The sequence below is a fragment of the Bufo bufo genome, chromosome 2, assembly GCF_905171765.1.
Source record: "Bufo bufo chromosome 2, aBufBuf1.1, whole genome shotgun sequence".
Taxonomy (NCBI): domain Eukaryota; kingdom Metazoa; phylum Chordata; class Amphibia; order Anura; family Bufonidae; genus Bufo; species Bufo bufo.
Genome location: NC_053390.1, coordinates 162,362,891 through 162,386,382, shown reverse-complemented (window position 1 = coordinate 162,386,382; position 23,492 = coordinate 162,362,891). Strand labels below are relative to the sequence as shown.

General features: G+C 43.7%; 1 protein-coding gene across 3 annotated transcripts in view; it reads left to right on the top strand.

Moving 5' to 3' along the window:
- Positions 1 to 23,492, top strand: part of TMEM232 (transmembrane protein 232) — a 286,864-nt gene that overhangs the window by 93,459 nt on the left and 169,913 nt on the right. For all 3 annotated transcript variants that reach the window (XM_040420202.1, XM_040420203.1, XM_040420204.1), the window contains 2 exons: positions 10,473 to 10,596; positions 14,794 to 15,010. In XM_040420202.1, coding sequence (XP_040276136.1) covers positions 10,473 to 10,596; positions 14,794 to 15,010 — 341 coding nt within the window. The remainder of the gene's footprint in view (positions 1 to 10,472; positions 10,597 to 14,793; positions 15,011 to 23,492) is intronic.

Genomic DNA, 23,492 nt, shown 5'->3' with positions numbered 1-23,492 from the left:
GTTGCACAAGAGTTATTGGCAAATGGGGAGGAAATTTGAGAATTTAATTTTTTTGTCAAATTTTTCATTTTAACACATTTTTTCCACTAACAAAGCAAGGGTTAACAGCCAAACAAGATTGTATCTTTATTGCCCTGACTCTGCCGTTTACAGAAACACCCCATATGTGGCCGTAAACTACTGTACGGGCACACAGTAGGGCGTAGAGTGAAAGGTGCGCCGTTTTGTTTTTGGAGGGCTGATTTTTATGGACTGGTTTTTTGACACCATGTCCCATTTGAAGCCCCCTGATGCACCCCTAGAGGAGAAACTCCCTAAAAGTGACCCCATCTAAGAAACTACACCCCTCAAGGTATTCAAAACTGATTTTACATACGTCGTTAACCCTTTAGGTGTTGCACAAGAGTTATTGGCAAATGGGGATGAAATTTGAGAATTTCATTTTTTTGCCTAATTTTCAATTTTAACCCATTTTTTCCACTAACAAAGCAAGGGTTAACAGCCAAACAAGACTGTATCTTTATTGCCCTAACTCTGCTGTTTACATAAACACCCCATATGTGGCCGTAAACTACTGTACGGCCACACAGCGGGGCGCAGAGTGAAAGGTGCGCCGTTTGGTTTTTGGAAGGCTGATTTTGCTGGACTGTTTTTTTGACACCATGTCCCATTTGAAGCCCCCCTGATGCACCCCTAGAGTAGAAACTCCATAAAAGTGACCCCATCTAAGAAACTACACCCTTCAAGGTATTCAAAACTGATTTTACAAACGTTGTTAACCCTTTAGGTGTTGCACAAGATTTAATGGAAAATAGAGACACAATTTCAAAATTTCAAATTTTTGGCAGATTTTCCATTTTAATATTTTTTTTCCAGTTACAAAGCAAGGGTTAACAGCCAAACAAAACTCATTATTTATGGCCCTGATTCTGTAGTTTACAGAAACACCCCATATGTGTTCGTAAACCGCTGTACGGGCACACGGCAGGGCGCAGAAGGAAAGGAATGCCATACGGTTTTTGGAAGGCAGGTTTTGCTGGACTGTTTTTTTGACACCATGTCCCATTTGAAGCCCCCCTGATGCACCCCTAGAGTATAAACTCCAAAAAAGTGACTCCATTTTAGAAACTACGGGATAGGGTGGCAGTTTTGTTGGTACTAGTTTAGGGTACATATGATTTTTGGTTGCTCTATATTACACTTTTTGTGCAGCAAGGTAACAAGAAATAGCTTTTTTGGCACTTTTTTTTTTTTTGTTATTTACAACATTCATCTGACAGGTTAGATCATGTGGTAATTTTATAGAGCAGGTTGTCACGGATGCGGCGGTACCTAATATGTATACATTTTTTTTATTTATGTAAGTTTTATACAATAACTTCATTTTTAAAACCAAAAAAATGTTTTAGTGTCTCCATAGTCTAAGAGCCATAGTTTTTTCAGTTTTTGGGCGATTATCTTGAGTAGGGTCTCATTTTTTGCGGGATGAGATGACGGTTTGATTGGCACTATTTTGGGGTGCATATGACTTTTTGATCGCTTGCTATTACACTTTTTGTGACGTAAGATGGCAAAAAATGGCTTTTTTTTACACTGTTTTTATTTTTATTTTTTTACGGTGGTCATCTGAGGGGTTAGGTCATGTGATATTTTTATAGAGCCGGTCGATACGGACGCGGCGATACCTAATATGTATACTTTTTTTTTATTTATGTAAGTTTTACACAATGATTTCATTTTTGAAACAAAAAAAAATCATGTTTTAGTGTTTCCATAGTCTAGGAGCCATAGTTTTTTCAGCTTTTGGGCGATTATCTTGAGTAGGGTCTCATTTTTTGCGGGATGAGATGACGGTTTGATTGGTACTATTTTAGCGTACATGCGACTTTTTTGATCACTTTTATTACCTTTTTTGGGAAGTAAGGTGGGCAAAATTTCAATTTTCTCATAGTTTTTATTTTTTTATTTTTATGGCGTTCACCGTGCGGGGAAAGTAACATGACCATTTTATAGATCAGGTCGTTACGGACGCGGCGATACCTAATATGTGTAGTTTATTTTATTTTTTTAATTTTTATTCAGTGATAAATGTTATTTTTTTTTATCTTAACTTTTTTCACTTTTTTTTACATTTTTTTGACCCAGACCCGCTTGGTTCTTGAAGATCCAGTGGGTCTGATGTCTGTATAATACAGTACAGTACAATATATATTGTTCTGTACTGTATTTTACTTACACTGAACAGATCTATGCTTTCAGCATAGATCTGTTCAGCACCATGGACAGCAGGACGCCTGAGCAGGCGTCCTGTTGCCATGGGAACCCTCCCCGTCTGCTCAGAACTTCGCAGACGGGGAAGGGTAAGCACAGGGCTGAGGGGGGCTCTCTGGGGGCTCTCTCCCTCTCCATCGGGGGGCTGCAAAGGCACAGCAGCCCCCCGATGGAGAGGGAGGGAGCTCCCTGACCGATGACAGTTAACTTTTTCCATACAGCGGTCCGTACGGACCGCGGTATGGAAAGGGTTAAACGGCTGACATCTGCACAGATGTCAGCCGTTTATACCAGGGTGCCAGCAATGTGCTGGCACCCTGGTATACCCACTAGAAGCCAACGATCATTCATGGGGAGGCGGGCGGGGGATCGCGATCCCGCCTGCCGCACCGCCCGCCTCCCGCAACGCCCCCACCGCATGCGACACCCCCCCCAGCACCACCCGCCGGCATCAAATCATGCAGGGGTGCAGGGGGGGGGTGAAAAATATAGATTTTAGCCACTCTAAAGTTTCTGATCGCCGCGGTCAGGGACCGCGGGGATCAGAAACTGCAAAAAGCGCAGCAAACCGCAGGTCTGAATTGACCTGCGGTTTGCTGCGATCGCCGACACGGGGGGGTCACATGACCCCCCCTGGCGTTGTCACAGGATGCCGGCTGAAGGATTTCAGCCGAAATCCCGTTCCTTTTAACCCCTCGGGCGCCGGAATACAGATTTTAAGTCAGGACGTACCGGTACGTCCTGTGTCCTTAAGGACTCGGGAAATAGGGCGTACCGGTACGTCCTATGTCCTTAAGGGGTTAACTTTTTTACTTACCGGTATTTTTTTTTTTGTTTAGTTTTTTTTTACCTTTTATAGAACAAACCTCTCCTTCCCCATGGGACAATGTGCAAAGCGCAAATCGCCCAAAGATGTGGCGAAGTACGTTATGCACTTTATCCCAGGTGAAAGGAGAGGTTTGCAGCAGCTGTGAGTAAAAGGGCCCTAATAGCCCTGTGTGCCTGTCCTGTGAGATGCAATCCCTATGCTAGGTGTACCTGTGTGTGGTACTTCCGGAAACACTCACCAAAGCATAGGGCAGGGTGGTCAGGACAGTCAGGACAGAAATAGCGGGTGTCACGCCTTATTCCACTCCTGCTACAGACACGACATCTTTTTCGGGGTGACGGTTGGGTTGAGGTACCAGGAACGACACTGGGGAAATGTCGCTCGTGTAGACGGCTAACTACACTGGTGGATGGGGCCACGGAACCTTCTGGATACAGGAGGTTCTCGATGATCTCTTCCTGGAATTTGAGGAAGGATCCTGTTCTCCCAACCTTACTGTAGAGAACAAAACTATTGTACAGAGCCAATTGAATCAAATATACAGACACCTTCTTATACCAGCGTCTGGTGCGTCGGGAAACTAAATACGGAGACAACATCTGGTCATTGAAGTCCACCCCTCCCATGAGCAAATTATAGTCGTGGACTGAGAGGGGCTTTTCAATGACACGGGTTGCTCGCTCAATTTGGATTGTCGTGTCTGCGTGAATGGAGGAGAGCATGTAAACGTCACGCTTGTCTCTCCATTTCACCGCGAGCAGTTCTTCGTTACACAAGGCAGCCCTCTCCCCCCTTGCAAGACGGGTGGTAACGAGCCGTTGGGGGAAGCCCACGCGACTAGTTCGCGCGGTGCCACAAGCGCAAATCCGTTCTAGAAACAAATGCCTAAAGAGGGCCACACTTGTGTAGAAATTGTCCACATAAAGATGGTACCCCTTGCCAAATAAGGGTGATACCAAGTCCCAGACTGTCTTCCCACTGCTCCCCAGGTAGTCAGGGCAACCGACCGGCTCCAGGGTCTGATCTTTTCCCTCATAGATCCGAAATTTGTGGGTATAGCCTGTGGCCCTTTCACAGAGCTTATACAATTTGACCCCATACCGGGCACGCTTGCTTGGGATGTATTGTTTGAAGCCAAGGCGCCCGGTAAAATGTATTAGGGACTCGTCTACGCAGATGTTTTGCTCGGGGGTATACAAATCTGCAAATTTCTGGTTGAAGTGGTCTATGAGGGGCCGAATTTTGTGGAGCCGGTCAAAAGCTGGGTGGCCTCTGGGACGGGAGGTGGTGTTGTCGCTAAAATGCAGGAAACGGAGGATGGCCTCAAATCGTGCCCTGGACATAGCAGCAGAGAACATGGGCATGTGATGAATCGGGTGCGTGGACCAATATGACCGCAATTCATGCTTTTTAGTTAGACCCATGTTGAGGAGAAGGCCCAGAAAAATTTTAATTTCGGAAACTTGGACTGGTTTCCACCGGAAAGGCTGGGCATAATAGCTTCCCGGGTTGGCGGATATAAATTGTGTGGCATACCGGTTTGTCTCTGCCACGACTAAGTCCAAGAGCTCCGCAGTCAAGAACAGCTCAAAAAATCCCAGGGCCGAACCGATATGAGCCGTCTCAACCCGAACTCCAGACTGGGCGGTGAAAGGGGGAACTACAAGTGCGGCTGAAGTTGGTGACTGCCAATCAGGGTTTGCCAGCACCTCAGGGATTCTAGGGGCTCTACGGGCCTGTCTGTGCGGTGGCTGCGACGGGGTAACTATTGCACGTGCCACCGTACCAGCTTCAACTGCCCTTCTGGTGCTCGCCACGTCACCATGTTGTACGGCAGTGCTGGTACTAGGTCCAGGGAGGGCTGCGCTGCTGGTGTATGCCTCACCACGTGATCCGGCAGCGACAGCCCCACTCTGCTGCTCTTGAAGCGGATCCTGCATAACCTGTGGTCTAGCGACACGGGGCCGGGTACGCCTGGTTCTATCAGGGACCTCCACCTCCTCGTCCGAACTTTGGGTCAGAGAGCCACTGCTTTCCACAGGTTCATATTCTGACCCGCTAGATTCGTCAGATGAGGGTTCCCATTCCTCATCCGACTGGGTCAGAATCCTGTAGGCCTCTTCAGAAGAATACCCCCTGTTTGACATTTTGGACTACTAAATTTAGGGGTATTCCCTGAGACTACCCAAGAAAAAAAGCAAACCTGTCTTACAAAGGGGAGGCTAGCGAAGTACCGGAGGCCGCTGCGGTTGATAAAAAATATCAAAACTGATTTTTTTATCGCCGCAGTGCGTGTAAAGTGAATGTGCAGTGATAAAAAAAAAACTATTTTTTGTCACTGCGGCGGGGCGGGCGTGGGTGAACGCACGTGTGGGCGACCGATCAGGCCTGATCGGGCAAACACTGCGTTTTGGGTGGAGGGCGAACTAAGGTGACACTAATACTATTATAGATCTGACCGTGATCAGTTTTGATCACTTACAGATACTATAAAAGTACAAATGCTGACTAGCGATACACTAATCAGCGAATAAGTGACTGCGGTGCGGTGGGGTGGGCGCTAAACAATCGCTAAACTACCTACCCAAGGGGCCTAAACTATCCTAAAACCTAACAGCCAATACTAGTGAAAAAAAAAAGTGACAGTTTACACTGATCACTTTTTGTCTTTCACTAGTGATTGACAGGGGCGATCAAAGGGGTGATCAAAGGGTTAATTGGGGTGCAGAGGGGTGATCTGGGGCTAAGGTGTAGTGTTGGTGCTACTCACTGTGAAGTCTGCTCCTCTGCTGGATCCAACCGACGAAAAGGACCAGCAGAGGAGCAGACAAGCCATATAACAGATCATATTTACTAAGATGATCTGTTATATGGCTTGTGATTGGATTTTTTGAAAATCGCCAGCCTGCCAGCCAATGATCGTTGCTGGCAGGCTGGTGACGAACTTGTTCTTTAAATTTTGCCGGCCCGCGATGCGCATGCGCGGGCCGGCTTTGAGCGAAATCTCGCGTCTCGCGAGATGACGCGTATATGCGTGCCGCCTCCGGAACGCGATCCTGCGTTAGGCGGTCCGGAGGCGGTTAAAGGGCATCTGTCAGCAGATTTGTACCTATGACACTGGCTGACCTGTTACATGTGCACTTGGCAGCTGAAGACATCTGTGTTGGTCCCATGTTATTATGTGCCCGCATTGCTGAGCAAGATGAAGTTTCAATATATGCAAATGAGCTTCTTGGAGCAACAGGGCCTTGCCATTACACCTGCAGCTGCCTTGACAGAGCTAGACAGTGTATACATCATAACGCCTGGTCCTGTCAATCCAAGTACAGAGGGGACGGCAGTTGCAGTGAGAGCTGAGCCTCTAGGTGTAACAGTAACGCCCCCATTGATCCTAGAGGCTCATTTGCATATATTAAAACATCCTTTTTCTCAGCAATGCGGGCACATATAAACATGGGACCAACACAGATGCCTTCAGCTGCCAACTGCACATGTAACAGGTCAGTGAGCTTAACTTCCATTGCAGGAAGAGTGTTTGAATGGCTCTTACGGAAATATATACCTGAGTATGTGACCTAAAATAATATCATAAGTGATAACTAGCATGGGTTTAGCAAGGACAGAGGTTCTCAGACTAACCAGATATTTTTTTTTGAGGAGGTGAGTAGAAGCCTGGACAGAGGGGCAGCTGTGGATGTTGGACTGTGTAAAGGCTTTTCTTTTGCTTCTAGCTTCTCCTGTTCCTCCACTATAGGTGCCATTATTTTCAGCACAATAGCATTGACTTGTCATGTAGACGGTCTCCAGAAGTCAGAGTCAATGCGACATCACATCAACCATTAACACTGAGTGCTGGGGACCATCCAACTGACAATTCACTGCTATTAGGCACCAAAAATCATGGTGTCAATAGTGGTGAAATGGGAAAAGCGAGAAGTAAAAGGAGACACCCTCTCAGTCAGTGATGATTGGTCTTCAAAGATTTGAAGCCTGATGAACTGTGAGGACATGACAGGTCCTCTTTAAATGGTGACAACCGCTCTCTGAAATGAATTACTTCTTGTTACTAATATGTTATTCATACATACATCTGGCTATTATACTAATTCAGTTACATCAGAAACTGTCATTTTCTATTTTGAAGGCTTTTATACTCTTTTAATTCTTAAAGTTTTCCCGGGGTCCATGGTCCTTAGTACAGAAATATCATTAAACTCTGATTGAAATGTAATCAATAACCGTCTTACTATTCCTGTAGCATGTCCCAGACCTGTCTTTATGCAAGTACAGAATGTGCTGTCATTACATTTTCCACTTAATTTACAATTGCACTTAATTGGGGAGAATGAATTGATTTATGCAATGGACAATTTAAACATGAATTAATCACAGATAACTAGAATTCCCTAAGAAGCATGAAGACTGACGGTAATTTATTAATTTGTAATATAGCGTTTGTCCACATAAATGTGCATCATGTACTGTAGCGGGGTTAACAAGGGTTTGCAACAACGAATGGTCAGATTATCATATGTGCTATTGAGACACTTGCTAGTAGGGGTAAAAATATACTGTACATGGAAAATGAAGAAATAGAACTGTTACAGTAGGCTCCAAGATAATCAAGCCGGCCAGCTGGAATAGATGTGTTCATAGCAGAAAATCAGGTTAAATGATTATGAAATTGCAGTCACGGTACAAAGCTTACTGTTTTACTGTCAAGATACCAAACCATAAATGTAGGTCTGTATGCATGACTTTAAGTGTGCCCACATAGAATGCAAAAGTTTTGATTCTCTAAGAAAGTTTTTGAAGAGATCCATCATTTGTTTTTATCAAAGCTCTACTACATTGATCACAAATTACAGTCCAATAGTTGAAGCCAATGACATATTATTATCTTGCATACTGTATTACTGCTCTTTTCTAGCTTCCATCAAAGAATCCTCCATTTACAATAATTCAAGCTTTGCAGATACTCAACATTCCAGCTGCTTCTACTCCTCTATCCACTATATATATATATATTTTTTTTTTGCAATTCTGTCTGTAATGCCAGAAAACATCTATTCTCTATTAAAGGGCATCTGTTAGCAAATGTGTACCTAGGAAACTGGCACTTTACCATTCCCTAAAGAATCTCTATAAAATATATACAGAGGCACAGCAATAAATACAACACTTGGGTATAATGCATCTGGACCCAGAGCCTTGTTCACTTTTACTTTAACTAGCTTGGACCATATCTACATTCAGCCATTTAAATCTAATAATAGATGTACCAACAGCCCTGGCACCACCGATATCAGCTCATTTCTCTTCTTTTGTGTATGCAGAGCTAAAAAAAAAACACATTTAGTCACTCTGCCTTTTCCTGATCCCCAGTGACTATCTTCCCTTTAGCATTATTTAGGGGAACTACCTACCCTGACCTTATTTTTTATTTATTTTTTGGCATTTAAAATGTTTAAACAATTTGGGGGGTTTGTTTTGCTCTCTTTGGCACCCTGCTGTTTATTTAGTATTTAAGAAGATTTTTTCATTTTTGCAGATTTTATTAAGCTCTTTGTAATTTTCTAAATCAATGGACTCTACTTCTGATGCAGTGTCTTGCTGTTTTAAAATGAAATACAACCTTTGTAGCTGCTCACTGATTTGGCAAATGGATGAGTGTCCTTAAAAAGGAGCCTCTCTGTATGAAAGAGGTTCTCAGGTGACCAGAAAAGTATATTTTTCGAATGAGATGTAAACTTACAAATATTTCTTCATTAAATCGGTGGCCCCTTTTTAATCCCTGTCTTGTGGCGTCAGAAGTGTAGCTAGGGAGCAGTCTGACTCAGTTCACTAGCTAAGAAAGCCCCCTTGTCCATTATGGCTGAAGAGAAGGGGATTGGTTTTGGTAATGAACCAGTTAGTCCCTTTATCACATAACCGACAAGGGGAATGGGGGAAGCTGTCTCCCTGTGTTACAATGTCACCTTACACAGGAGAGGCTACACTTGCATGGCTGCCAGATGGGGGGTATACATAGGGCCATCAATGCAGTGCAGAAAATCAGTGCAGTACAGAAAATGAAAGTATATTAGTAAGGGTTGTCTATGCTATAGCTACTGATGACCCATCCTGAGGATAGGTCTTTATTATAAGATCGGCCAGTTAGCTATTTGAAGGAGCCCTTGCACTCACGTGAGCACTGTATCCTCTTCAATGTTTACCTGCACTCCATCGCCTTGTAGTGGTAGTATAGTGCAATTACAGCCATGGGACAAATAACTGGAATTACACTGCACCGCCGCTATACGGGACTCTGCATGCAGGTAAACATTTAAGAGGATGCAGCGTTCACACAAGGGCCATGGCCTTATCAAACAGCTATTCGGAAAGTTTGGGGGCATGTACACCAACACATTATCCGACAGATTTTCTGACCAATCATTGGTCAGATGGCCATTTACCCACACAGATCGTTTTAAAGCACTTTTATTTTTATGAAAAATGTCTCCTAAGTGCCCAGCTGGCTGGGCTTTCCTTTTCAAACTTCCGAAGCCCACCGCCCTTCCCTGCTGCCTTCTCCTCTCCTAATCTCCCAAGGCAGGAGAAGCAACCTTGGGAGGTTTGATGAGGAGTAGATAACAGGGAAGGGTGGTAGGCTTGGGCACTTTGAAAAGGAAAGCCCAGCCAGCTGGGCACTTGGAAGCCATTTTTCATAGGAATAAAAGTGCATTATCCAGAAGGTATGGTTAATGCTTATACAACGTTCTGATGGCCATTGCTGGTAGTTGTATTGGTGAAATTTACATGACAAATACAGAAAAAATAGAGTGACAGTTTGAGCATCGCTTGAGGAGTTATATGAATATTAAAAAGAAAAATGTAATTCTCTGTATACCTTTTATTGGAAATTTGATTTCTAACATTATTATGCTTTAAATTATCTATTGTTAATTTTCTTAATTGTGTTCTCTAAGTTTCTATAATTTATCAGATATGTAAGTAAAAGAAAATGAAGTTTGACATTCATTTGGGAAATAAATACATAGGGTTTTTACTGATTAACGCCATCTGTGCTATGAAACTAGCATGAATCCTGAATAATTTAAACAAGTTCATATTGAAAATTAAAATTGTGATTAAACTGATGTAACCAGTGATATGATATCTCATCGAGCATGAGCACGAAGGGCATATTTCCTGAATGTAATACACGCTCTTGAATGTGCTGTTATAAACTTAGGATGTCTGTAAACCTTTTCTAATTGAAAATCCTCAGAACATGAGGTGACATTTCCTTTCTGAAAGAGATGAAGACTTTTTATTTACTGCTTTAATCACTTGATTTTATTTTCATTATTGTTTTATTGCTTTTATACAGGTTGGATTTCATTCTTGCCTTATTTATCTTGGGAGATGCTGCAAAAATTGATATTTTCTGTTTAAGAGCATTAGTAGAAATTGGTTGTGACTTTCTATCTACTACTTCACAATTTCAAGGACAGGTAACTATGAATAGCTGCAAGTGTAATAAATGTCAGTGGGTGAGACTGACATACATGCTTGGCACCACATATGCACATATGCCATATATGACATTTTTTGTGCCTTGCTCAGGAAGAGGCATGCCTTAGCAGGAAATGATGTGGGCTAGTGGGGAAGAAAGCATGGCTTCAAGAGGTATTCTGTTAATTTCAAGAATAACTATTAGGGGATGCCTATTAGATCGAAAAACAGAAACAGAATAAATCAGTGCATCCTGCATGGTAGAAAAAAAAAACTGCAGGTGCACATAGTCATAGTTAAAGGGAAAGTCAAACAGGCATCTATGCCGTTCGTGGACATCTACTTTCAAAGTGAGCTGAAACCATAAAAACTGACTACCATTATTACTTCTCAGGGTGGCATATAAATAGGTTTAGAGTTAGGTACCCATCCGTATCGGGTCACTTTGCTGTTGGTGGATGGGCCCAGATATATTTTTTGATCGAAAAGTATCTGGGACCATTCAAAAACAGCAAGTTGACCTCGATATGACTGGGTACCTTACTCTAGATCTATTTCTATGCCACCTTGAGAGGTAAAAATGATAGCAGTCAGTGTTTTTATGGGTTCAGGTCTCTTTGAAAGTAGATGAATGGCACACAAACAGGTTTACCCATCTGTATCGAGGTCACCTTGCTGTTGGTGGATGGGCCCAGATAATTTTTGATCAAAAATATATCTACCCAGATAATTTTTGATCAAAAATATATCTGCTAAGAACCTCTGATTGCATATTAGATGAGGTATTAGTTTGTATATTGATTATGCACAGTTTGAAGAATGATGCTATGCTTTTAATTATTCGATCGATCAAAAGAATAGAGACACTGTACCTTGAAGAGCTCTTTGAAATAAATGTAGTGACTAGTGACAAGTTGAGCATGCGCACTAATGCTACAGTCATCTCTATGGGACTCACCAGAAATAGCGGAGGACTGTATTTCTGGTAATTCCCTTAGAGATGAGATTAACAGAGTGGCAGTGCACATGCTTGACCTACTGCCCTGTTCATTTGGGAGGGGCCCTGCGTGGTATGGTGCCCACATTCTCATTACCAGTGGTGGTTCCAGATATACAGGGTGGGCCATTTATATGGATACACCTTAATAAAATGGGAATGGTTGGTGATATTAACTTCCTGTTTGTGGCACATTAGTATATGTGAGGGGGGAACATTTTCAAGATGGGTGGTGACCATGGCGGCCATTTTGAAGTCAGCCATTTTGAATCCAACTTTAGTTTTTTCAATAGGAAGAGGGTCATGTGACACATCAAACTTATTGGGAATTTCACAAGAAAACTTTATTCTTTCATGGGTTATATACAAGTTTCTGACCACTTATAAAATGTGTTCAATGTGCTGCCCATTGTGTTGGATTGTCAATGCAACCCTCTTCTCCCACTCTTCACACACTGATTGCAACACCGCAGGAGAAATGCTAGCACAGGCTTCCAGTATCCGTAGTTTCAGGTGCCGCACATCTCGTATCTTCACAGCATAGACAATTGCCTTCAGATGACCCCAAAGATAAAAGTCTAAGGGGGTCAGATCGGAAGACCTTGGGGGCCATTCAACCTGCCCACGACGACCAATCCACTTTCCAGGAAACTGTTCATCTAGGAATGCTCGGACCTGACACCCATAATATGGTGGTGCACCATCTTGCTGGAAAAACTCAGGGAATGTGCCAGCTTCAGTGCAAAAAGAGGGAAACACATCATCATGTAGCAATTTCACATATCCAGTGGCCTTGAGGTTTCCATTGATGAAGAATGGCCCCACTATCTTTGTACCCCATATACCACACCATACCATCAATTTTTTTGTTCCCACAGTCTTGGAGGGATCTATCAAATGTGAGTTAGTGTCAGACCAATAGCGGTGGTTTTGTTTGTTAACTTCACCATTCACATAAAAGTTTGCCTCATCACTGAACAAAATCTTCTGCATAAACTGAGGGTCCTGTTCCAATTTTTGTTTTGCCCATTCTGCAAATTCAGTGCGCTGATCTGGGTCATCCTCGTTGAGATGCTGCAGTAGCTGGAGTTTGTAAGGGTGCCATTTGTGAGTAGCTAATATCCGCCGAAGGGATGTTCGACTAATGGCACTCTCCAGTAACATGCGGCGAGTGCTACGCTGTGGGCTCTTGCTGAATGAAGCTAGGACAGCCACTGATGTTTCTTCATTAGAGACAGATTTCATGCGTCCACATTTTGGCAAATCCAACACTGAACCAGTTTCACGAAACTTAGCAAGCAGTTTGCTAACTGTAGCATGGGAGATGGGTGGTCTCGTAGGGTGTCTTGCATTGAAATATGCTGCAATGACCCGGTTACTGCGTTCACCAGACATCAACACAATTTCTATCCGCTCCTCACGTGTTAACCTCGGCGACATGTCAAGGGCTGTAAACAAAGATAAACTTGTAAATAACTCATGAAAGAATAAAGTTACGTTAAAAGCACACCATTGTTTTTCGTGTGAAATTCCCAATAAGTTTGATGTGTCACATGACCCTCTTCCTATTGAAAAAACAAAAGTTGGATTCAAAATGGCCGACTTCAAAATGGACGCCATGGTCACCACCCATCTTGAAAAGTTTCCCCCCTCACATATACTAATGTGCCACAAACAGGAAGTTAATATCACCAACCATTCCCATTTTATTAAGGTGTATCCATATAAATGGGCCACCCTGTAGTTATCCCCCATCCTGTGGATAGAGAATCATTTGAAATTACCAGAATACACCTTTATGATGCGTCAGCGGGAAGGAAAATTGCACCAAACCTTTGTTGAAACGTAAGCCAGCCAATTGGTGGTTTGAATTTAGACAGAAGTGCCAAAAGATGCGCCAAAGTTATCATCCAGCACGAGCCACTTTGATAAATCTGACGGCCCATCTTTAGACTGTTTAGTCCAAGTTCACACTGTCTAAATATTAGACAGGTTGAGTAAATCTCCCCCATTTTTTCCACTAGGTGTCTATGGATCTGGTTTGTGAATTTCTCTTGTGAAAGCAGTGACAGAAATAGTCTCTGTGTGGCTAAATGCTATAGGGCCCTTTACACGGGCCGATAATCTGCCAGATAATTACTAACGAGCATTCATAGGAAAGCTTGTTAGAAATTATCTGACAGTGTAAAGGTGCTGCCGATTACCCGATCGATGTGCTTATTCATCGGGTAGTTGAATGGTTTTGCAGGCACCTAAATCGTCGTTTGCCGGCAAACAACAAGTCTGTATGGGGACAAGCGATGGGGTTAGCGATCACTCCTCCCCATACTGTGGAGGAGATCTCTGCGTGTAAATGCAGCAGTCTCTTTCACTGACGAGCAGCTAATTTTCGGGAAGGAACAGTTCCTTTCGGACAGTCATCTGCAGAATTTTCCCTCTAAAGGGAATTTTAGGGTAAATGCACACATTCAGGATTTATGTGCGGACAATCCGCACTGAAATCCGCAGGTGTTCGCAGGGAAATCCGTGCAGTCAATCCGCATCAATTGGTGTCGATTTGCATGCGGATTTGGTGCGGATTCGGATTTTACTCTTCCCATTCAATTGAATGGAGAAAATCCAATCACGAGAAATAAAATAAATTGGCATGCTGCAGATTTTAAAATCCTCACGGAAAAAATCTGCATTGTGTGCATGAGAATTTCAAATTCTCATAGAATACAATCTACATGACCTAAGGTCAGTTACCTTTTCCGCTTGTAAATCTGCATGGGAAATCCGCACACGATCAGGATTGCGTGCAGATTTTCTGCCCAAATTTGTTGCTGCTTTTTCCTATAGTTTGCAAGCACAACCACCACTGATGGATTGCAGGGTGGTCGTAACCATGGAAACTAGCAGTGTACAATGTGATGGACAAAATGAATCCAATCAGCAAAGGAGTCAATATGGACAATCACATTATATTAGTAAGTGTCTTGAGGTTCCTGCTTTGAAGCTCTGCCCTGTGTCTAGTGAGGGCGATGTTATGGGGAGATGTTCATGGGAATAGCACAATCCCTCTAGAGATTGTATTTCATATCTTCCTACTTATTATTTTCGTGTATGACATTTGCTGTCATGGTTTGCATGTGGCCCCAGTATCTAGAGGGTTCGGACAATGGCTTATAGATTTGTCTTTTCTATGTTCTCTTTGCAGGCCTCAATCTCTACACAACGTTACTCTTTATGGCGACTGGAAAGTATTTATTTTTATACTATGGTGCTAGCAGATGTTTGCTTGCATGGAATCACATCTGAAATCCAAAAGCATGCATTTCTTGGATTTCAGAGCAATAACGCGTGGAACATGGAGAGCACGGAAGCCAGTTTAAATGGTTTATTACATTTTAATCCTCCTAATGCATCAGATACCAGTAAGTAAATGTAACTACATTAAATGGGGTTTTCCATCTGGACATTTATGGCATAATGATCGGATATTCCATAAAGGGAATGGAGAGCAAGCCATGCAGTCACGGCTTTTTTCATTCATTGCTATGAGACTTTGGAATATAGCCGGGGCCCTGTTCTTCAGACAGTGGTGGGTCACAGAGGTTGGACCTGCACCTATCGGACATTTATGGCGTATCCTATCGATAAATGAGTCCAGTTAGTAAACAAACCTCCCAAAACAGTCATCCAAAAACTTTTTTTTATGTACCTTTCTACAGGGTGGGCCATTTATATGGATACACCTTAATAAAATGGGAATGGTTGGTGATATTAACTTCCTGTTTGTGGCACATTAGTATATGTGAGGGGGGAAACTTTTCAAGATGAGTGGTGACCATGGCGGCCATTTTGAAGTCGGCCATTTTGAATCCAACTTTTGTTTTTTCAATAGGAAGAGGGTCATGTGACACATCAAACTTATTGGGAATTTCACAAGAAAAACAATGGTGTGCTTGGTTTTAACGTAACTTTATTCTTTCATGAGTTATTTACAAGTTTCTGACCACTTAAAAAATGTGTTCAATGTGCTGCCCATTGTGTTGGATTGTCAATGCAACCCTCTTCTCCCACTCTTCACACACTGATAGCAACACCGCAGGAGAAATGCTAGCACAGGCTTCCAGTATCCGTAGTTTCAGGTGCTGCACATCTCGTATCATCTGAAGGCAATCGTCTATGCTGTGAAGATACGAGATGTGCAGCACCTGAAACTACGGATACTGGAAGCCTGTGCTAGCATTTCTCCTGCGGTGTTGCTATCAGTGTGTGAAGAGTGGGAGAAGAGGATTGCATTGACAATCCAACACAATGGGCAGCACATTGAACACATTTTGTAAGTGGTCAGAAACTTGTAAATAACTCATGAAAGAATAAAGTTACGTTAAAACCAAGCACACCATTGTTTTTCTTGTGAAATTCCCAATAAGTTTAATGTGTCACATGACCCTCTTCCTATTGAAAAAACAAAAGTTGGATTCAAAATGGCCGACTTCAAAATGGCCGCCATGGTCACCACCCATCCTGAAAAGTTTCCCCCCTCACATATACTAATGTGCCACAAACAGGAAGTTAATATCACCAACCATTCCCATTTTATTAAGGTGTATCCATATAAATGGCCCACCCTGTATATTTCATCCTCCCAGCAAATGTCCTTCTAGCTTATGCATGATTGTTTGTGGCCTCTTGGATGATGTCCTAATTAGAATTATTGTCTGGGACCGCAACAGTCCATTAGGAGACTACACTAAATGAACACTGGAAGTGATATAATTTGATGCAGACAGGAGGAAATAAGTTGGAGCAGGAGGGGCAATCCATAGGAAAATGGGAGCAATCATGTTACATGGCATGAATCGCACTCCTACGGTCCCGGCCATCAGGGAGGCCAATGCACTTTCCTATAGTGTGCAAGAACGGCCTCCGCTGCTGGATTGCAGGGTGTTCATAACCCCTGGATATGAGCAGTGTATAATAAGATGGAAAAATGAATCCTGTCAGAATAGGAAGCAATATGGACAATCACAATACATTAGTAAGTGCCTTGTATTAACTTTCTCTACACGATAAGAGTCCATTCACACGTCCGCAAAATGGGTCCGCATCCGTTCTGCAATTTTGCGCAACGGGTGCAGACCCATTCATTTTCAATAGGGCCGGAATGTGCTGTCCGCATCCGCATTTGCGGATCCGCACTTCCGCATCCGTGCTTCCTTTTCCGCGAAAAAATAGAACATGTCCTATTTTTGGCCGCAATTGCGGACAAGATTAGGCATTTTCTATTATAGTGCCGGCTATGCGTGGTCAGCAAATTGCGGAATGCACATTGCCAGTGTCCGTGTTTTGCGGATCTGCAATTTGCGGATCCGCAGAACACTTCTGGACGTGTGAATAGACCCCAAATGCCATTTGCTGAAGTGAGACAACACCTTTAAGGCGTTACGGCTGCCTTTCTTGTAAACTATAGAAGTTTCCAACCATCATTTCTTAAAAAGACTCTGCATTTACTTTTTCACAAATCTTTTGGTTAATATATAAAAAAATAAAAATTCAGTCCTTCTGTGCCTCCACACCATTTATCTGCGTCCCTTTGCTATTCTGTCTTAACCTCAAGTCCTTAATGACTTGATATACCGTAATCTGTTACTATGTTAATGCTGCTATACAACCCCATTCAAAAGTTCAAGATTGTGAGACAATGTATATATGGCAACCAGATTGTCAGGCAAGACTCATCCTTTCAGTTCAAGGCTAAAGGTGTATTCCAGTAACTTCAAGTTATCCCCCCCTCTGCTGGATAGGGAATAACTAACAGTTTGCTTGGAGTCTGACTGGTGGGACCCCCACTGATCCAGACAATGGAGATTCCATACCACCATCTTGATGGAGCAGCAGGTGCAGCATACACCCTGCTGCTCAGTTTATTTTCTGTGGGACTTCCGGAGATAGCTGAGTGCTGTACTTGGCTGGGGTCCGACTGATCAGCAAGTTATCATCTACCCAGTGGTACCACAATACCACATTAACATTGTCCTGGAAGCATAGAAAGCTCAGTAGTCATCTAGCCGTGCTGCAGCCATAATCATATTTTTCCTTAAAGGCTATGTCCACCTTTGGGGGCAATTTTTTTATTATTATTATTGCGTTGTGCTAATTTTGAGCTAAAAATCATTTTTCTCAATTGGTCTTAATTACAATATGGTGTCCTTTTTTCTGTACATAGCTGAGATGTTCTAGAAGCAGCTCCTGGATTTTCTCTCTTTTCTGTCAGTAGGGGAGCTGACGGGCTCCTTATCTCTGCTCTCTGACATTATAAACACTCACTATAGCTCAGTTCTTATCTTACTGATATGAATGTGGCTTAAATAAGTGTTTATGACTAGAGTTGAGCGAACCCAAACTGTAAAGTTCAGGTTCGTACCGAACTTTAGGATTTTTGGACCCTGCACCCGAACTCAAACATTTCAGTAAAAGTTTGGGTTCGGCGTTCGGCGATTACTTGGCGCTTTTTAAAAGGCTGCAGAGCATCCAATCAACAAGCGTTTAACTGTGTGCCCTTAGAAACCATCACAGCCATGCCTACTAATGGCATGGCTGTGATTGGCCATTGCAGCATGTGACCCAGCCTCTGTATAAGCTGGAGTCACGTAGCGCTGCACGTCACTCTGCTGTGCTTAGTGTAGGGATAGGATGCTGCTGCTGTGAGGGAGAGAATAGGACAGAATCTTTAATCATAACTCCAATTGAACTCAGCGATCTACATAGAATTTGTTGTGTGGGTGCAGTGCACAATCTTTTTACCCTGCCCTGAGCCCAGTGACAGAGAAAAATAACTTTTATCCATCTGTTAATTAGGTGGGCGGCCGTGGCCATTTTATGCAAGCTCAGTGCACCAGCACTGCATATGTGCTTTTGTGACATTCAAATCCAAGCTTGAAATACTGCAATAATCTGATTTAAAAAAAAAAACACCCTTTTTGGGCAATATCCTACATATGGTGCCTTTGCAGCATTAGTCATTTTGCAATTTAAGCTAGAAATACAGCTATAATTTTCTGGGTTTTAAAAAAAACACCCTTTTTGGGCAAAATACACAATTTTACAGCCCTTGCTGCATCTGTGAGTGTGAAATTCAAGCCTTATATACTGCTGTCATATTCTGTTAGTAAAAAACACCCATTTTGGGCAAAATACTTAATATTGCAGCCTTTGCTGCATCTGTGATTGTTAAAAACAAGCTTGAAATACTTAAATAATTTTCTGGCTTTGAAAAAACACCTATTTTTGGCAATACCCTCCATCTTGGGCCTCTACCGCATTAGTCATTGTGCAATTTAAGCTAGAAATTCAGCTATAATTTTCTGGGTTTTAAAATACACCCTTTTTGGGCAAAATATACAATTTTACAGCCCTTGCTGCATCTGCACATGTGAAATTCAAGCAATATATACAGCTGTCATATTCTGTTAGTAAAAAAAACACCCTTTTTGGGCAAAATACGTAATATTGCAGCCTTTGCTGCATCTGTGATTGTTAAAAACAAGCTTGAAATACTTCAATAATTTTCTGGCTTTGAAAAAACACCAATTTTTGGCAATAACCTTCATCTTGTGCCTCTGTCGCATTATTTAGTGTGCAATTTAAGCTAGAAATACAGCTATAATTTTCAGGGTTTTCAAAAAACACCCTTTTTGGGTAAAATACTTAATTTTGCAGCCTTTGCTGCATCTATCATTGTGACATACACCCTTTACATACTGTTGTTCTATTATGCTATTAAAAAAACACCCATTATGGGCAAAAATCTTAATTTGCGGCCTAGTCTGCATCTGTACATGTGACATACACCCTTTAGATATTGTTGTTCTATTCTGCTATTAGAAAAACACCCATTTTGAGCAACAATCTTACATTGCGGCCTAGTCTACATCTGTATGTGTGAGATTCACTATTTAGGTACTGTTGTTCTATGCTGATATTAAAAAAACACCCATTTAGGACAAAAAACAAAATTTTTCAGCCTTTGCTGCATATGTCATTGTGAGATACACCCTTTAGATACTGTTGTTTTATTCTGCTATTAAAAAACACCCATTTTGGGCAAAAATCTTAAATTGCGGCCTAGTCTGCATCTGTACGTGTGAGATACACTATTTAGATACTGTGGTTCTATCCTGCTATAAAAAAAAAACACCCATTTTGAGCAAAAATCTTACATTGCGGCCTAGTCTACATCTGTACGTGTGAGATACACCCTTTAGATACCGTTGTTCTATTCTGCTATTAAAAAAACACCCATTTAGGGCAAAAAACTAAATTTTGCAGCAGTGTAAGAGATTGAGTGCACCGATGCCCAACCACTTATCTTTCAAGATGAGTACATGGGAGGACCATTGCAGCACGTCTCGGATGATGAAAAAACACAGGTGCCAACTGCTGGGGCTTTCAAAAGTGTGCAGACCGACAAGGAGGGCAGGGGTGAAGACTGGGTGGAAGATGATGTGGAGGACGATGAGGTCCTCGACCCCACATGAAATCAAGGTCATGCGAGTGACCTGTGTAGTTCGGAGGAAGAGGCAGTTGTTGCACAGGGCCACCAGTACAGCAGAAGAGGGAGCAGGGTGCAAAAGCGGAGCGGCCGTCCCCTAGACAGTACGCCTGCTACTGCCTACCGCAGCAAGGGACCGAGCACACCAAAGCCAGCTCCAAGGAGTTCCCTATCGTGGCAGTTCTTCAGACAATGTGCTAACGACAAGACACGAGTGGTTTTCACGCTGTGCAATCAGAGCCTGAAGCGAGGCATAAATGTTCTCAACCTGGGGACAACCTGCATGACCAGGCATCTAAGTACAAAGCACAAGCTGCAGTGGAGTAGACACCTCAAAAACTAAGAAAGGTCTCTGGCTCCTCCTGCTTCCTCTTCTGCTGCAGTCTCGGCCTCTTCATCCACCTCTGGAGTGACAGTGCCACCTGCCACCCTGCAAACAGAGGATCTGCTAGCAACACCACCATCTGGTTTAGAGAGGAAGTACCCCCCTACCACCCGCGATCCCTGGCCCTGAATGCCACCATTTCAAAATTACTGGCCTTTGAAATGCTGTAATTCCATCTGGTGGAGACGGTGAGTTTTAAGAGTCTTATGGCAGTGGTTGTCCCACAGTAGGTCGTGCCCAGCCGCCACAACTTTTCCAGGCGTGCCATCCCTTTCCTGCACAACCAGCACACTGGGTAAATGCAGTGGCGGCTGGGCCTCAGGCGGATAGCAGTTTGCCGCATGTCCTTCCACCACCGAGGACTGCAGGGCGCTTCAGTTTGTCTCCTGTTGCTTCCTCCTCCTACTCCGCTTCCTCATCATCTACTGGCTTCTCATCCGGTCAGCGTAACATCTTCACCACCAACTTCAGCACAGCCAGGGGTAAACGACAGCAGGCAGTTTTAAAACTTATCTGTTTGGGGGACAAACCCCATACCGCGCAGGAGCTGTGGACGGGCCTTGAACAACAGACCTATGAGTGGTTGGTGCCAGTGAGCCTCAAGCCCGGTCTGGTGGTGTGCGATAATGGGCAAAATCTCGTAGCAGCTCTGGGACTAGCTGGTTTGACGCACATCCCTTGCCTGGCGCGTGTGCTGAATTTAAGATTCCTTAAAAATTACCCCGATATGTCAGAGCTGCTTCATAAAGTGCGGGCCGTCTGTGCGCGCTTTCGGCATTCTCACCCTGCTGCTGCTCGCCTGTCAGCGCTGCAGCTTAACCTCGGCCTTCCCGCTCACCGCCTCATATGTGACGTGCCCAAAAGGTGGAACTCCACCTTGTACATGCTGGCCAGACTGTGCGAGCAGCAGCAGGCGATAGTGGAGTTTCAGCTGCAGCACGCACGGGTGAGTCGCTCTGCGGAACAGCACCACTTCACCACCAATGACTGGGCCTCCATGCGAGACCTGTGTTCCTTGTTGCGCTGTTTTGAGTACTCCACCAACATGGCCAGTGCCGATAACTCCTTTCTTAGTGTTACTATCCCACTTATATGTCTCCTTGAAAAAACGCTGCTGGCAATGATGGAAGAGGATGTGGCACAGGAGGAGGAGGAGGAGGAAGAGGGATCATATCATAGGGTTTCCGGACAGTCATTCACAAGTGGCTCCGAGGGTGGATTCCTGCACCCACAAACGCCAGGTACAGAATTATCCAGCCAGGGCACAGTTCTGGAGGATGACGAGGTGGAGGATGCGGATGAGGAGAGGGAGGAACCATGTTCACAGCAGTGTGGCACCCAGACCAGCTCATGGCCATCACTGGTGCGTGGCTGGGGGGATACAGAGGACACAGACGATACACCTCCCACAGAGGACAGCTTTTCGTTTCCTCTGGGCAGCCTGGCACACATGAGCGATTACATGCTGCAGTGTCTCCGCAACGACCGCCGAGTTGCCCACATTCTAACTTGTGCTGATTACTGGGTGGCCACGCTGCTGGATCCCCGTTACAAGGACAACGTACCGTCCTTAATTCCCTCACTAGAGCATGATCGTAAGATGCACGAGTACAAGTGCACGCTGGTAGACGCGCTGCTGGTGGCATTCCCACCTGACAGCAGGGGCACAGTGGAAGCACAAGGTGAAGGCAGAGGAGGAGGAAGAGGTCACCAATGCAGCTGGGGCAACGCCAGCACCTCAGAAGGCAGGGTTAGGATGGGCGAAATGTGGAAAAGCTTTGTCAGCACGCCACAACAACCAGCACCACCAGCTGATATGGAACGTCTTAGCAGGAGGCAGCATTTCACTAACATGGTGGAGCAGTATGTGTGCACACGCCTACACGTACTGAATGACGGGTCTGCCCCCTTCAACTTCTGGGTCTCCAAATTGGGCACATGGCCTGAGCTTGCCCTTTACGCCTTGGAGGTGCTGGCCTACCCTGCTGCCAGTGTATTATCTGAACGTGTGTTTAGCACGACTGGAGGGGGTTATCACAGGTTATATTTCCCAATGTTTTGGGGTGTACCCTAATTAAAAAAAATAAAAATACATTTAAAACCAAAAAGCAGTGTAGGCTACCTCCTCCTCCTCCACCGCCACTTCCACCTACACCGCCACATACACCGCCTCCTCAACCTCCTACTCCATATCGACATCGTCCTCCTAGATCAAGATTATTATAATTTTTTTAATGTATTTTATGTTATTTGAAGTCATTTCCCTATCCACATTTGTTTGCAGAGCACTTGCCATGCTCTTAACCACATGTTGATGCCATTTGCAGCCCTCTAGCCCTTTCCATGAAATTTTTTTACAGCCATTTTAGTGCTCAAAGGTTCGGGTCCCCATTGACTTTAATGGGGTACGAGTTCGGGGTCAAGTTCGGGTCCCGAACTCGAACTTTTTTGTGAAGTTCGGCCGAACCCGTCGAACCCGAACATCCAGGTGTCCACTCAACTCTATTTATGACCTCTCAGTAGTTTAAAGTTAAGGTTTATTAGATGACCGGCACAAAGTGAAAGTGAAAGTACTAATCACACAGTTAGGGCTCATGCACACAAATGTATTTTCTTTCCGTGTCCATTCGTTTTTTTGTGAACTGTATACAGAATCATTTATTTCAATGGGTCTGCAGTTACTTCATATGCATTCCATATGTCCGTATTTCCGTTCCACAAAAAAATAGAACATGTCCTATTATTGTCCGCATTATGGACAACGATAGTACTGTTCTATCAGGGGCCAGCTGTCCTGTTCCGCAAAATACGGAATGCCGACAGACGTCATACGTATTTTTTGCGGATCTGTTTTTTGCACAAAATACATAGTCATGTTCATGAGGCCTTAGAGAAACAGTTAACCCTTTGAAAGGGTGACAGAATGAATGGCTCAATATTTTTAATAAAGGCCAACTGAAAATATGATTTT